General features: G+C 38.1%; 1 protein-coding gene across 1 annotated transcript; it reads right to left on the bottom strand.

The window, feature by feature from the left end:
- Window positions 1–959: 959 nt before the first annotated feature.
- On the bottom strand, window positions 960–12,891 carry mfsd13a (major facilitator superfamily domain containing 13A). Its single transcript, XM_061708409.1, has 9 exons — window positions 12,685–12,891; window positions 9,215–9,468; window positions 8,948–9,027; window positions 6,470–6,919; window positions 6,251–6,371; window positions 5,391–5,487; window positions 3,740–3,911; window positions 2,627–2,820; window positions 960–1,506 (listed from the first exon to the last, which is right to left on the bottom strand). The coding sequence occupies exons 2-9, from the start codon at window positions 9,380–9,382 to the stop codon at window positions 1,271–1,273; spliced, it is 1,518 nt and encodes a 505-aa protein (XP_061564393.1). The 5' UTR covers window positions 9,383–9,468; window positions 12,685–12,891; the 3' UTR covers window positions 960–1,270.
- Between the last annotated feature and the right edge of the window lie 2,370 nt (window positions 12,892–15,261).

Below are 15,261 nucleotides of genomic sequence, written 5' to 3' on the forward strand. Positions count from 1 at the left end.
CTAAATAAATAAAACTTTGAGTGTAGGCCTACGCTTCTAACAAACAACTATAAGAAGTTTAAGTTGCTTTCTTACCTGCTGTCCCAGAGGCCTCGTCTCTGTCTGTGAGCTTTAAGGCCTGTTTGAAATGTAAGATATGACTATTTTTAAATGCTTTTTCCCATATTTGCTAGACTGTGTGGTACATTCAGTCAGTTATGTTCACTATGGACTAGGGAGCTGATTATAAACTAATGGACAAAGTTTCTTCCTCAGACTCCTTTCATGATTTTAAATACAAATCCCCCCGCAGGCTGAAACGTCCTCTACACGAACACAGCGTGGATTATCCCCACACACTCCTGCAGACACCAGAGTACTGACATGACCAGACAATTTTACCTCATGTTTGTCATCAACAAACAAATAGTCCAAAAATAATTTCCTCATGGAAAAAAAGTTAAATGTCACAGCTTGGTTAAATAAACAGATTCATTTTATTTGAACCACGGTCACATTTGAGATCTTCAAAAACATTGAAAAAGCAAGTAGATAAAACAGTAACCGTAATTGTTTATTTTCATTTTTAACTATTACAACAAACATGTAAAATTTGAAATGTAAAATGCACAGAAGACAAATGGCAGTTTTGTGCAAAAAAGAATCAATACTAGACATCTTAAAAAAATAGTTCTCAACATGAAAAGTGGCCAGGCATGGTGCTAACTGTTAACAGTTAAATCAGCTGCTCTCTATCAGTGGCACTATAAAACAATTCCATATCAGTCATTTTGTTAATAACAAATAATGGAAGAGCAGCTCTGTTGTAAACCTGCACTCTAGTCTTAATGTCACAACATTTAGACTTTTCTCTACATCACAACTATGCTTCAACACCTCTTACAGTGAGGAGCCCATGTTTGCTCCACACCAATGTTTCTACCTTGGTCCTTAAACATCCAGAGGACTGATTGGTTGGACTGTTTGCTTTTGGTCATCGTTTTAAATATAAATATAGCGTGAATTTTTTAATGTACAAAAATAAGGCAGATTTCACTTTTCTAAACTGTTGTATCATGTCACTCCAGATGAGATTTGACTCGATGGACTTCTTTTTTTTTTTTTTTTTTCCAACTGCACACAAAGTAACAAGTTCACATATTTGATATAAATGCACGGAAGCTGCTGGGTGAAGATGCAGCAGCTCTCTGTTTCTCTTAAGACATCGTTAGAAAAAATAAAATTGATTATTAAAAGTGTCTGTGTGCAGCTTCACGCAGTTTTCATTACTTCAAATGGCCTTCACGTCGACAAAGTGGCTGTGCTGGGCTCCCTGTCTTAAGTTCTTGATTCCCTGCAGCTTCCGGCCGTGCAGTGTGAAGCGGGACCACGCGGCGAGCTGGAGCAGGGCACACGTAATAGGCACCGACACCAAAATGTAGAAACAGCCCAGGCGCAGAGGAGGATTCCCTGAACTTGAGGCAACGTCAGGCGCTGAAACAGACTGCTTCTCAAAAATATCATAACCTGGGGAAGAGAATGTGGGGTTAAGGGGAATAATAACACTCATTTGTGTGAACAAAACTCAGGTTTTAACCTTTTGTAGAGAAATTAAGGAAAATTCAGTGCACTGAGTTTCCAGTTGATAGCTGTTGCAACATACAATCTACAGAATCTAAAAGACCTTAGAAAAAAAATAAAAGCAGCATGTGTTCTCCTTACTAAGAGTTAGATAATAACATTGAAGCCACATTCTTATCCAAAAGCCAAATATGAAACAATCTATGAACGAAAGTTAAAATTCCTGTTTAGAAAATACCAAACTTTTTCTTTAAATCAAATCAAATTATTTTATAGTTGGCTGGAAGGGCAGTTTTGTGAAAAATCACAATGCCATCATAAAAAAATGACGTTAGAAACCTTCAATGATTGAGGACGAATGTTTTCCCCAGGGTTTAATATAGCAAAAAACACAAAATAAACTTTTGGTAGTAGGCCTTCTTAAAAAAAAAAAAAAAAAAAAAAATAGAAACTAAGATAAAAACACATGAAACCAAAGAGTTAATTTATAGATTTATTTCAATAAACATTTTGAAATTAAATATCAATGTTTTAATTATGGAGTGAGATATCTTTGGTCTGTTTCATTTTTCTGTTCTGATGTTAATTTCAGATATGCCCAAATCCTGAAATAATGTGGCCCTATATTTAAATACTCAAAACGAAAAAACAATGTTTTAAAAGTGTTTCTTTTGAGGAGAGAAAAAAAGAGCATTGGGAGTAACAGATAAACCATCTTTACTCTAACTGGTGGATATCAACCTCCTGGGGAGGATGACGCGAGTTCCCTTGTGTTTGCATTGATACTGTAATTTAGTTCCTGTGCGTCTTTGAATTCACATCCAAGACTTTTCACTTTAATGAATAAAATGAAAGAAGCCCCTGGTTTGGTTCATGTTAGCACCTCTGTGAGGAGTCACCGGAGCAATACTAGTTTTTTCTGCAAATCTGAACTTTTTATTTTTTTCTAGTCATTCAAATTTTTTTGTCTGTTTAAAAAAAAAACTCAAATAAAACTCAGAAAGAGTCTAGATAAACATCTAAAATGTGTAAATATTAAAGGTCATGGCTGTGCTTGTATTCCTACCTGTGTAAACACAGAGCAGCCATGTGCCGATGAGTGGGGCAAATGTCTGACCAGGTTTGGTCAACAAGGCAACCATCCCGAAGAGGAGAGCAGAGGTGGCCTGCTGACGCCGGTTTACCACAAAGTCCTCGTCCACCAAATCAGAAATCACCAGTTTCAGCAGCTTGCAGGTTCCTTCTGTGAACACGCGGTTACTGGAAAGAAGAGGTGACAAGTTAGTCTCCTCTCAGCTTTAATACCAGCTGCAAAGCCTTGAGTGAGAGCAGTTGCTAAGGAGGAAGATGGTTATAGACAGAACAGGGTGAACGGGTGAGTCTGTGTGCAAAGCCACACTAAAGTATGTGAGATGATGGCATGATATTTTAACTGGTGCTGCAGAATGAGAGCAGCGTGAAGACCTGAAAGAGGCAAACGTCTACACACAGCACAGACATAACGGCTCCCACAAAGGTCTGTAACGTGCTTATTGATAATATACAGGACTGTCTCAGAAAATTAGAATATTGTGATAAAGTTCTTTATTTTCTGTAATGCAATTAAAAAAAACAAAAATGTCATACATTCTGGATTATTACAAATCAACTGAAATATTTCAAGCCTTTTATTATTTTAATATTGCTGATCATGGCTTGGTTTAAGATTAAGATTCCCAGAATATTCTAATTTTTTGAGATAGGATATTTGAGTTTTTTTTAAGCCATGATCAGCAATATTAAAATAATAAAAGGCTTGTAATATTTCAGTTGATTTGTAATGAATCCAGAATGTATGACATTTTTGTTTTTGTAATTGCATTACAGAAAATCACAATATTCTAATTTTCTGAGAGTCCTGTAAATCCCCCCCTGCAAAATAAAAACACAATTTTAGCTCACATTTAGTGACAGAATTCAAAACTAGATGAGACACATATGAGTTAACACAATATTTGAAGACGGCATGTGGACTTAAGCTAAAAGCAGGTTGCAACAACAGTAAGAGACCCTGATGTGTCCCTGTGGTGTGTACACAGTGATGACTCATGTTATCTGTGAAACTTGAGGGGAAAAACGGAAAAAAGAAGAAGCAAAGTGTAGCACATCAAATCTCTAATGCGAGTGGTCATGGCCATACCTAGCAATGAAGATGCACAGCAGATAAATATGGTCAGCCCCTGCAAGCAGCATAACCACGCTAAGTCCCAGTTTGAGCATAAACAGCCAACGGATAACCTGGTAAACCCCATAACGCTGGCACAGTGTCAGGAAATACAAGTTGTTCAGGTGGGGGGCAATGTAAGAGATGCCTGTGTGGGGGCAGAAGCAGAAATGTGTCAACAAAACAGACAAGATAAAAAAAATCTTTAAACAAAAAAAATCATATTGGAAAAGGAGAGTGAAAGGCTAAAGAAAACAAAACCATCTGTTATGTTTTAGCTCCAGTTTTACCCACCGATAAGTATAATGAGATGTTTTAAAATGGCTTTAGGAGAATAAACAGAATTACTAATTAAAAACGGCTTACCATCTAGGGCCAATGCACAAATAAAGCTCTTTTATAAATATGAAAATTCTTACTGGTGATACATATATTTATTTTCATGCAGTTTAAAGGTCCTGACACACAAAACAGAAGTCAAGAACTTCTCATCTCTTCGCATCGAGAAGTCTAAGCAGAACAGAAGTACCTGAACACCGATGCACCCGTGCAAGAGGGATAAACTCTCCAGCACAGAGCACATGCTATACTCAAAGTACAAAGAGGATCGTGTAAACTTATTTAAAAAAGTTAACTTAGGTATTAGCCAAGTTTTTAGTATCCAATATTGTTTAGGCTCAGGGTGTGGTCTAATGCAGTGTCTCCCAACCTGGGGTCCGGGCCCCCCTGGGGGGGCGCCTGAGATCTCTGGGGGGGCGTGAAACTTTGTCTGCTTTGAGGATATGCAGTTGTAAAAATTATATTTGCGCATGTTAAATAAATAAAAAATCATAATAACACACCTTATGGAATATGTAATCCAAGTTTGTATAAACCCACATAGTATTTTAAAATGACCAAAATATATTTCTAAGTTATTTAACAGGATAAAAACTTAAAAACGTATTATATCATTATTCAACATTTAATCATACTACTACTCCAACAGGTTGTTAAAGGAAAAATGTTAAAAACATTTTTTAACATTTTTCAGAAATTATTTTATGTCCTTGCAATTATTTTTTGTGCGTATGTTGAACATTGGTGACACAAAATTAAGGTGAGAAAGACAAAGTCATCTGTATACAGGGTAAACCAAAGAGAAATGTATCACAAAAACATAATTAATGTTCATTTCTTCAATTCAAGATTTGTAACGAATAACTTTACTATTTTGGTGCTAGTACGTACGGGTCGGGGGCCCGGCTGGTCTTAGACACAAGTAGGGGGGAACAAGGAAAAAAGGTTGGGAACCACTGGTCTAATGCATGGAGCCAACTCAAAAACCCCTTTTTTTTTTTTTTTTCCAACTGACATCATACTGATTGCTTTGTACTTTGGGCATGTCTTACACCGTTAAGCTTAGAAATAACATGGTCACAATGTGGTTAAGATTAAAAGCATTGTGCAGAAATTTGGCTGATCTCTCGCTGGCGGGCCTGACAGCGAGTGGTGCTGATGGGGTTGGACTCGCTGCAAACATTTTAGTTTAGCATTGGCTTAGTATGTTATCTTCTTCAAAGTTCCTGGCTTAAGAAGGTTTGTGAAGGATGTTTGGGTCTTTAGGAATATTGTGACAGGCTCTTACCCAGTAAGATAGAACCTGTAGAGGCAGAGATGCTGTCAGACAGGAGATGTTCCAGGAAAAGAGGAAAAAAGTTGCTGTTGAAGTGGCAATGAAACACCTGCAGTGGAAACAGATTACACAAAACAAAAACATTTAGAAATGGATTTCTTTCAGAGTAACCATGACTCTAGGGCTGGGTATCGATTCAAATGTCAAGAATCGATTCGATTCCGATTCTTAAGATTCAGAATCGATTATCACGATTTGATTCAATCCGATTCGGATTGATTTGGCTTAGTGTTATTTAAAATGTTTTTTGAGCTGTTGCCTGAATTATATGACTGTAAAATAACTAGTGAAATAATAATTTCACAATAATTATTGTGAAATAACTAAGAAATAAATAACTCAAACAGGCCTTTCAATGTCCATTTAAAGTGCAAAAAAGAAAGAAATTGCAACAGTTCATGCAGTAAACAAATCATTTTATCTAATTTATTCTGTCACCACGCACACATATTGCCATGAAGCACCTGGCATTTTTCAGAAGTGTCATGACAAACTGTGTGTCTGACTACTGGGATTAAAGTTCACCTGGCGAAAATGTAATGATGAGGGGAGAAAAAAAAAAAAAAAAAAAAAAAAAAATCGATCTTTAGACATAAGAATCTGTATGAGAATCGATTTAGAATCGGAAAATCGATTTTTTCAACACAGGCCTACATGACTCCTAGGATGAAAGGCATACATTTAAATGTGTACTTTTAAATCCTGTAATAAATGCTGCAAATATCACTGTAATGTCAGACAGCTGGGATAACGAGGACAGAATACAGTTTGACCCTCAGTCAACCCCAATTGGGGCATTTATAGCACCTTACCTGAATAAGATTCATCGACACAAACCACATGAAGTTGGTGTGTTTGGAGAGCTGCCTGAGATACTGTCCTACAGTGACAGGTTTCTCTGACTGTGTAAGCGGAGCACTGCCGACACAGAGCCTGGCAGGGCAGAAAGTCAGAGTAGTGAGAAACAATAACCATCTTCAAAAGCAAACCTCGCGATTCTTGGTCAAACTGAAGCTTTTAAAAAGTCTTACTCTTTAAGTGACGATGCCTCGTCTTGTTTTGGATGGATTTCCTTTTTGAAACGATGCTGTAGCAACCGAGACACGAAGAAAAAGCCCAGGATGGAAAAAGCTGCCAGACTCACACAGAACAGGCGGAAGTAGTAGAAGTTTTCCTTGTCCCAGACGGAGTAGGACAGAAAAACGGAGAAGGCGCCCAAAGCGCTGAACACGGAGCAGTGGAAGTTGAGTCGCGTGCGGTCGGTGGCGGACACGGCGAGGTCGGCCAGCAGCGCGCTGTGGTGGAGATCCACCATGGTGAGAAAACCGTCATACACACACAGGCACAGCAGGAACTGCAGGCTGGGCCTGGCCCAGGCCACCCAGAACCCCAGGAAGGACAGAGCGAAGAGCGGGCCATTTGTGGAGAGGGCATTGAGGCGCTTTAGCACCACCTCTGGTGCTGTGATCTGAGAGCCTGACCTGGGGGGAAAAAACAACAAAAAAACTGAATAGAATCAGAAAACCCCCACAAATAATGCAGCCCAAAGAGTAAATAGTGCACATCCTTGTTGGTACACACTTTTCTTTTTCTACCACCACCCTAACACTATACAAAGCTGCTTGCCTTACAGCCTGTCCTAACGGCATGAGAGCGTCCGACTATCGCGTGCCGTCGCACTGCGTGGCATCGGACGCTCTCTGTCCACACTGAATGCGTTATGGGCCCCCACGTTATTTTGATTGACAGCTGAAACTCGCTTTTTAAAAGGCTGATTTTTGGTTCCGCGTTACACCAACGCCGTGTACCCTACGCCGTAGGCTACGCCGTCGATTTTACGCGGAACCATAAATCAGCCTTTATTCACCGCACTACCCGCCCATGCGCTCCTAAAGAAACTCCTAAAATAACTCATAAAAGAGTAAAGAGACAAGTAAAAGATGGGTGAGTACTTGTAATCTTCCTACGTTTGTACTTTCTAAACAGAAAACAAGCTTGATATTGTGATATTTAAATGTTCTTCTATTCCCTTCCTGCTGCTCGCATTGAAAGCCGGTTGAAAGCGCTGGAGGAAACAGTCATGGATGAGGAACGGCTGATCCAGTTAGTTGAAATGAGAAGTTATCTCTATGATACCTCCTCATTTCACTACAAAAACCTCAATAAAGTGGCAGAAAGAAATATTATCCTATTATTATTATTATATATTATCTTATTATCTTATCACAACCTTCCAGCTCCCTGGCGATCTCCCTCCAGCAGCTGCCACTTTATTGAGGTTCTTGTATTGAAATGACTGTTTCCTACAGCGCTTTCAACTGGCTTTCAACGCGAGCGACAGGAAGAAAATAGAAACAGGGCGTCCGACAAATGTTCAGCTCAAACTGGCCGCAGCGTCGCACTGCGTCGCTGCGGCCAGTTTGGACAGTCCAATAGAAAATTAAGCAATGGAATTGTTTTTGTCGCTGACGCTCGCTCGTGTCGCATGCAGTTGTGACACGGTGTTAGTCATACAGAAATGCAAACATGGGTGGCATCATAATGTTTGACGATGATGACGCCTGTTACCAAAGCTTGCTGACATTAGCGCAGCTAATAAAAGACTGTTAGACATCTGACTGTGTATGTGAGCTTAAACGACTGTGGGAGAGGTGTCAGGCAGTACGTGCAGGAACACGGAAACCCTGAAGATGAGAGGGCTCCGGGGGAGTAAGGATGTAAGGATGAACATGATTTTCATGGCTTAATGATCATGATGGTTTTATGAGAAACCGATATAATACAGGAAAATGGGTCTGGGTGGGGGAATAAATGTTACACTCCACAAAACATATACACAGCAAAGCTAAATGAAATTTCTGCACCTCAAGCATCAGTACTTTACTAAATTTGAGATATTTTTTGATCGTACCGATTCATTGTTTGAGATTGATTAATAATCTGTGTTTATTTTTCAATTTTGAGGCACTCCCTCTTTTAATTTAATATTTGTTTAGCGTGAGTAATGTGAACTTCGAAGCATGAGTAAGCAAACATGCTAATTCCCATCTTCTCATTTACTTTTATCTGTGTATTGTTACCTGTGCAGTTTATGGAATAATTTGTCTTTTTGCTTTTTTTTTTTTTATCTCCTTTTGAATTTCAGAATGAAAATGGACCCAACTGCAACTCTTTAATCTGTGGAGGTGGATTGTGTGTAAATATGGATGTATTTTCCATTCCTCAAATCTTCCTGCGACAAAGAGGCTTTCTGGGGTGGAAAAACAATCAATAATGTCATGACATGATTAAGTGTTGGGAGTGTCTCTGTCCTTTTTCAATTTACAACCTATTAATTCACAAACAAAATAAATAACGTCTTATTGTGAGAGTTATCTGGTAAAGTCATCATCATTTTTATGTTTAAAATACTATTTATAGATGTACCCATAACATTTATCAATGTATTTTCTCTGAGGATAATACTAAAAATCATTTTTAAAAGTTAAAGGACAGACGTAAACACTTACTGAGGACTGTTGAGAAAGGCGCGGTCGCTCAGCCAGCCGAAGAGAGGGTCGTTCAGACTATTCCAGATAAGGAAAACTGCCTGTGGGCCAGCAGACACGACAGATTACAGGGCAATAATGGTCTGCAAAATCTGTAAAAACTGTGTGATGATGCCTTGATAGCATGATATAAACTTTGGAAGAATTAAAACATGTTGGAATACTATAGATCGAGATAACAGGCAGCCATTTGTATTTTTAAATGTTTATGGTTCTCTCTTCACTCACCTCTCCCACCCAGAATGAGACTTTATCAATCTTATAGATGGACACAAATGTTTCCACGTAATAGAGCAGGAAGACATTGTGGAGGATGGATGTAAACAGGGCCAGTGAGCCGTAGAGCACCGGAGTGGAGAAGACACTTTGCCAGCAGCCCCAGATGTTCCTGCCCATTCTTCTCTCTCAGACTCGCTGCTCCACGCTCTCTCTTTGCAAAGCTGCAATCATTTCTCGGCCCAGAGTCACCACATCATTAAAGCCTGCCAAAATCACAGTAGAAGAAGATGTAATGACTGACATTCAAAGAGATTCATGGAGTTGTTTTCTGCTTAGTTGACTAAGGACAATCTAGCCCCCACCATGTAACAAAACTGATTTATGAAAGTTAGGAATACGGTTTTGCAAAGGGTTAAATTCCTACACAGTTGATGTATAACTTAGGGGCTGTGCGATTAATCGATTTTAAATCTAAATCGGATTTATTAATCACAATCGATGTTAAAAAAGGAAAATCGGAAAATGGATTTTCCTTTTTTGCAGCTGGCTGCATTACAGACAGAGCTCGTCTAGTCATCTTTGTTTGGTCAAAAAAATTGTAAATGTTGTCACTTTACTAAACTCAAGGAGGATTTACAGTATCTTTCAATTGCACTTTATTCCCAATAGGGAAATTTGTTTGCTATTTTTCTTTAAAAATAAAGATAAAATATTTGAAACAATTTATTCCATTGTCTTTTGTAGTTTTACCAAAAAAATCTAAATCGAAAATTGGGTTTTCAGAGAAAAAAAATCGGGATTTTATTTTTGTCCAAAATCGCCCAGCCCTATTATAACTACATGAAAGTTCTTGCCTCTTCACAGAATTGAACCCCCCCAAAAAAGTGTTATTTTCAAAGCAGTGTTGCAGTAGGCATTCTTTCCTACTGCACCATAGTCTTTACATATTTTTAAATCTCAGTTAAAGACCCACCTTTTTTCCCTTGCTTTTAATTAGTGTCTTTTTTATGCATTGTCTTATTCAGATTTTGTCTCTTAGCCCTTTTCTTGTCCCTTTTTTATGTCTTCGCTTTTTAAGCACCTTCTGTGAAGCACTTTGGTCGTTGCTTATGTGCTATACAAATAAAATTTGACTTGAATTGACACCATAGCCTCTCCTTTGACCCACACCCATCAGAGCGGTTTGTGTGTATGCGTTTTTCCACTTTAACTTCTCTTAGCGTTTCATGACCAATCCATCTGTCACTGTAAAAAGCTAACATTTTTTTCCCACCACAGTGAAGGTACCAAAAAAAATTGAAATGGTGCTTTGGTACCTTGTTCCACACAGGGAATGCAAACCCTGTTGAGTTTTATTAATCGCATTGTTTCACTTCCCCCTGTTAAATCCAAAATACACCAGAGAGAAGAAATCACCTAAAAATATCAACAAACCTCTTTCTCGCCTCACAGTTGACAAGCACAAACTCGGCTTAATCTACAGACATAATCTCACATCTTCAGTAGAGAAAACAGACTGTCAGCGTTAACCACAGTGTCTGGGCACGGCTGCAGCGCTGCAGCTTCACATCTTGATCCCAGTAAGATAGCCAAGTCAAAAAAAAAAAAAAAAGGGAGCCTCCTTGGAGTGGAACAGACATCTTTCCCTATCAGATCTAAGTTTTACAGCCGGTGACTCTCAGCGGTCTGGGCTGCATCACATCTCCAACATGTATCACAACACATCCAGAGTGTTTATTCGGTGGCAGCCAACGGGGCGAGACAACATCTACAAATATCCCATTCATGTTGTCACAGGCACAACATATCCAGAGCCGTTTTCCACCTGTGGAGGTTTTCTTGGCTGGGACTCAAGGATGCACCTGCTCGGATTTATGAGGAAAAAGATGCGAGAATAACCTGAGAATAGAATACCATGTATTCTATTCATGCTGCTGTTTATTTGCTTTGTTTTTAGACTGCAATCGAGTATTGTGCATATTTTAAATCTTTGTACAATCTTTTGCTGTATTTTACATTGGTAGAGGCCTCGTATAATAGTCCACAGGCCAGGCCAGATATCAGTAACACTCAAGGTGACAAAACTTGCTTATAGTTTTTGAAAATATCCATGTCTGTAGATGATATTTTGGTATGAAAACCTTCCTGAGTGGCAGCTGGATCAGAGTTATCAGCTCATGAAGTTCAGAAAATTACATTTTAGATGCTGCTGCATATCCTGGTTTAGACTCATGTACAGGATATCTGTTAATGTTTCACAATATTGTCTTTGGTATCATTTTAAGCATTCATTCAAGCTAAAATGTGAATCGTTCTGACCAACATAGAGTTCACTGCAGCTCTTTAAACTATAAACACACATTTTTACACAATTTTTACCTAAATGATATACTATCTTTCAGCCCTGTGTCATCTAGGAACAACAGAGACACAAAATATAAAAACTGGAATACTCACAGGACCATAAGGATTCAGGAAATGTATCACATCTTAGCATGAATGAATGCTTCAAAGGTCCCCTTTAAAACGATACCAAAGACAATATAGTGAAACATTAACAGATATCCTGTACATGAGTCTAAACCAGGATATGCAGCAGCATCTAAAATGTAATTTTCTGAAGGGGGTGGGAAACTTCATGAGCTGATAACTCTGATCCAGCTGCCACTCAGGAAGGTTATCATACCAAAATATCATCTACAGACATGGATATTTTCAAAAATTATAAGTAAGTTTAGTCACCTTGAGTGGTGCTGACAAGTGACATTTTGGGCTCTGGCTCGTGGACTATAAGCCTCTTGGGCTTTTTGCCTCAGCCTAGCACATTACACATCACTCTTTTACATTTGTATGTTACTTGTTCTGTTTTTTTTTTTTTATATACTGTGCTGAATAAAATAAATCTAAATCTAAAGCTCAGACCAGAGGAACAAGCGTTAGTTTACTATCACCTGTAGCACACATCACGTGACTGGGAAATAAAACGTGGTTGATATCAAATCTTTTAACTAAGAGTTTAAGTGGAGATATGGGACAAATAAACCAAACCTACCCACGAAACAATCACACGTGTTTGGGATCAACGCTGTTACATCGTTGTGACACATCATCACCGGAGATACCAGTTTCTATTCAACAGCTTATCTGGGTCGTATCGGTTCCTGGTTCAAAATACACAGGAAGAAAACAACAAATACACTTCCTGGAAAACCAATAGAACCCGAATTAAGAAAAAAGGTTTACTTTGTTCTCACAATATTAGCGAGTTAGCCACGCTATTATTGACAAAACTTTCTCCGTTTGACAACTTAAATGAAAACCAGCCTTGTAATGATCTGTGAAGCTCATCCAGCAGCGGATTGATCCACAGATATCCTGTTACTATCGATTATTGGTTGGGTTGGTGATGAGAGCAGACGGGTGCTAGCGTGAGCTAGCTGGTTAACGGTACCAGCTTATCTGGAGATAAAACTACTTACTCTGATCAGCGAGGAGCTCACACATGGACCGGTCCTGCTCCCCGTCCAGCAGCTGCTGGGCTAGGGTTATATTAGGGTGAGGTTCCCTCGCCTGGGTCTCCGGGAGCAGCAGTGTTGTTGTCTCAGCCCAGACCGACCACGTCACGAACACTAGTGGGTTCAGCGTTCAGCACCAGCAGGATCCCCGGGTTTGAGCGAGGGCTCGGCGGGGAGCAGGCGGAGCTGCAGCTGCAGCGCCGCCTGCTGGCCAACAGGCGGAGCTGCAGCCCGCGTGGCGAGGTCCGGTGCTCTGACAATTTCTGCTCCTTTGCCAAAAAATGCTCCCTAATGTGTTTCTACCTTTTGTAGAGCTACAATTTTAGTGTGTTTTACTCCCTAGCCCACGTCCTTTTCCCCCAAGTGGTCCTTGTCTCTTGCCAGGCCGTCATTGTAAATAAGAATGTTCTTAATGACCTACCTGGTTAAATAAAGGCCAATGACTGAATGAATATCAAATAAAGCGATAGAATTGTTGTTTTTTTCTCTTTATCGTATAATGTTAACAAAGTGTAATGCAATTCATGCCATGGGTCGTGTATTTTGAAGGATCGAATACTCAACATCCCATATTATCGATTTAGCGTGGCAATCAAACTTTGAAAATCGACTGTGCGCATGCGCAGAACCACAAAGTAGCATTTCTCGGCAGGGAGCAGAAATTGGCAGAACACCGGTGCTCTGACGATTTCTGCTGTTTGCCAAAAAATGCTACATGGTTTTCTACCTTTTTTAAAGCTACAATTTTAGTGTTTTACTCCCTAGCCCACCTTTTTGGCAGGTGAAAATGCCTATTTTGTGTTGTAATGGTCCTTTAAAAGAGTTAAAAGCAACCCTGTGAGCTAGTGTTTATATTATGAAGCTCAAGAATGAGATCATCAAATCATATTTAGGTAGAAACAACCTTTCATTAACTGTATTTTGCCTTCAATCAATTTTTGGCAGGTAAAAAGACCCATTTTCAGGAGAGAAATCAGATTCTGGCAGGCAATCACTTTTTGGCACAACACAAATAAAGCCATAGAATTGTTTTTTTTCTCTTTATCGCATAATGTTCACAAAGTGTAATGCATGGGTAGTGTATTTTGAAGGATCAAATACTCAACATCCCATATTTTAATTTTACATCGTGCAAGAAATGATGCAAACTTTGAAAATCGACTGTGCGCATGCGCAGAACCACAAAGTAGCATTTCTCGGCAGGGAGCAAGGATTGGCAGAACACCGGTGTTCTGGCAATCCTTGCTTTGCTTTGCTTCCTTGCTTTGACTAAAAATGGAGAGGGACCTGGCTGCAGGCAAGATGGCCGACAAGGGCGCCGCCATACTTCCATCCATACCGGAAGTCCATACCGGAAGTTGGTCACTTCATTAATATTTTTTTTTTTTTTAAATTAACATTTGCAAACAGTACAATGATAACAAAACTTCACATTATGCAATTTCACGTTGAATTATAACATATAAAGAGTATTACTCAAATAAAAAACAAAACAAAAAGCACAACACATTATAACAGAAAGCCAAAACATTTACATACATTTATGGTTTTGATTGCTTTTGAATTAGTAGAAAACTTAATAGAGTCCAGATACTGTTTTAATTCACAATGAAAAGTTAAAAAAAGGGTTTTTTGCGTAAGAATTTGGATTTGTGGATGTGGAATTTTGCGAGGATAATCAACAAATTAATAATAAATGTTTCTTTTGGCTTTGTTCTAATTGTTACATGGTCAAAAACACCAAACAACACATCCTTCCAAAATAAATTAAAATCAATATCAATTCTTTCCGACACAAAATTACACATATCACTCCAAAAAGTTTGAACAATGGGGCACAGCCAGAATAAGTGAGTCATTGTTTCAGAATTTGCAGAACAAAAAGTACAGTTTGAATCGATATTTCTTTTGAATCTTTTTACAATATGATCATTTGTAGGATAGAATTAATGAATTATTAAATGAAATTTCTTTAGCTTTCTTTGTCACCAGGTATTGTTTGGGTGAGAGCCAGACCTTCCAGTTAATATTTTTTACATATTTATTCCAATATGGGATGTATATTATTAAAATATAACATGAATATATATATATATATATATATATATATATATATATATATATATATATATATATATATATATATATATATATATATATATATATATATATATATATATATATATTCATGTATTCATTTATATATATTTATATATATAGCCTATATAGTATAAATGTACTTACTAATAATGATGTCTTTTTAACTTATTTATATACATGTATAACAAAATAAAAAACATGTATGTATATATATATATAGCCTACGGAGGTAGTTTACAATAGACTAGTTTACAAGCAGCGATTCGAAAATGATAAAACACACACATTATATATATATATATATATATATATATATATATATATATATATATATATATATATATATATATAATCCACCTCAATTAACCTCAAACAGCACTTAAAGCTAAGGACGCTGAATTTGAGTGACCAACGGGTAAATGAAAATGCCATCAGTCCTGT

The sequence above is a fragment of the Cololabis saira genome, chromosome 19 (assembly GCF_033807715.1).
Source record: "Cololabis saira isolate AMF1-May2022 chromosome 19, fColSai1.1, whole genome shotgun sequence".
Taxonomy (NCBI): domain Eukaryota; kingdom Metazoa; phylum Chordata; class Actinopteri; order Beloniformes; family Belonidae; genus Cololabis; species Cololabis saira.

Coding starts and splice junctions, on each gene's coding strand:
- mfsd13a (XM_061708409.1), bottom strand. CDS start 9,382: ATGGGCAGGAACATCTGGGGCTGCTGGCAAAGTGTCTTCTCCACTCCG. Junction 6,372..6,469: donor GAGGCATCGTCACTTAAAGA/GTAAGACTTTTT, acceptor CTGCCCTGCCAG/GCTCTGTGTCGGCAGTGCTC. Junction 3,912..5,390: donor TACAGGTTCTATCTTACTGG/GTAAGAGCCTGT, acceptor GCCCCCACACAG/GCATCTCTTACATTGCCCCC.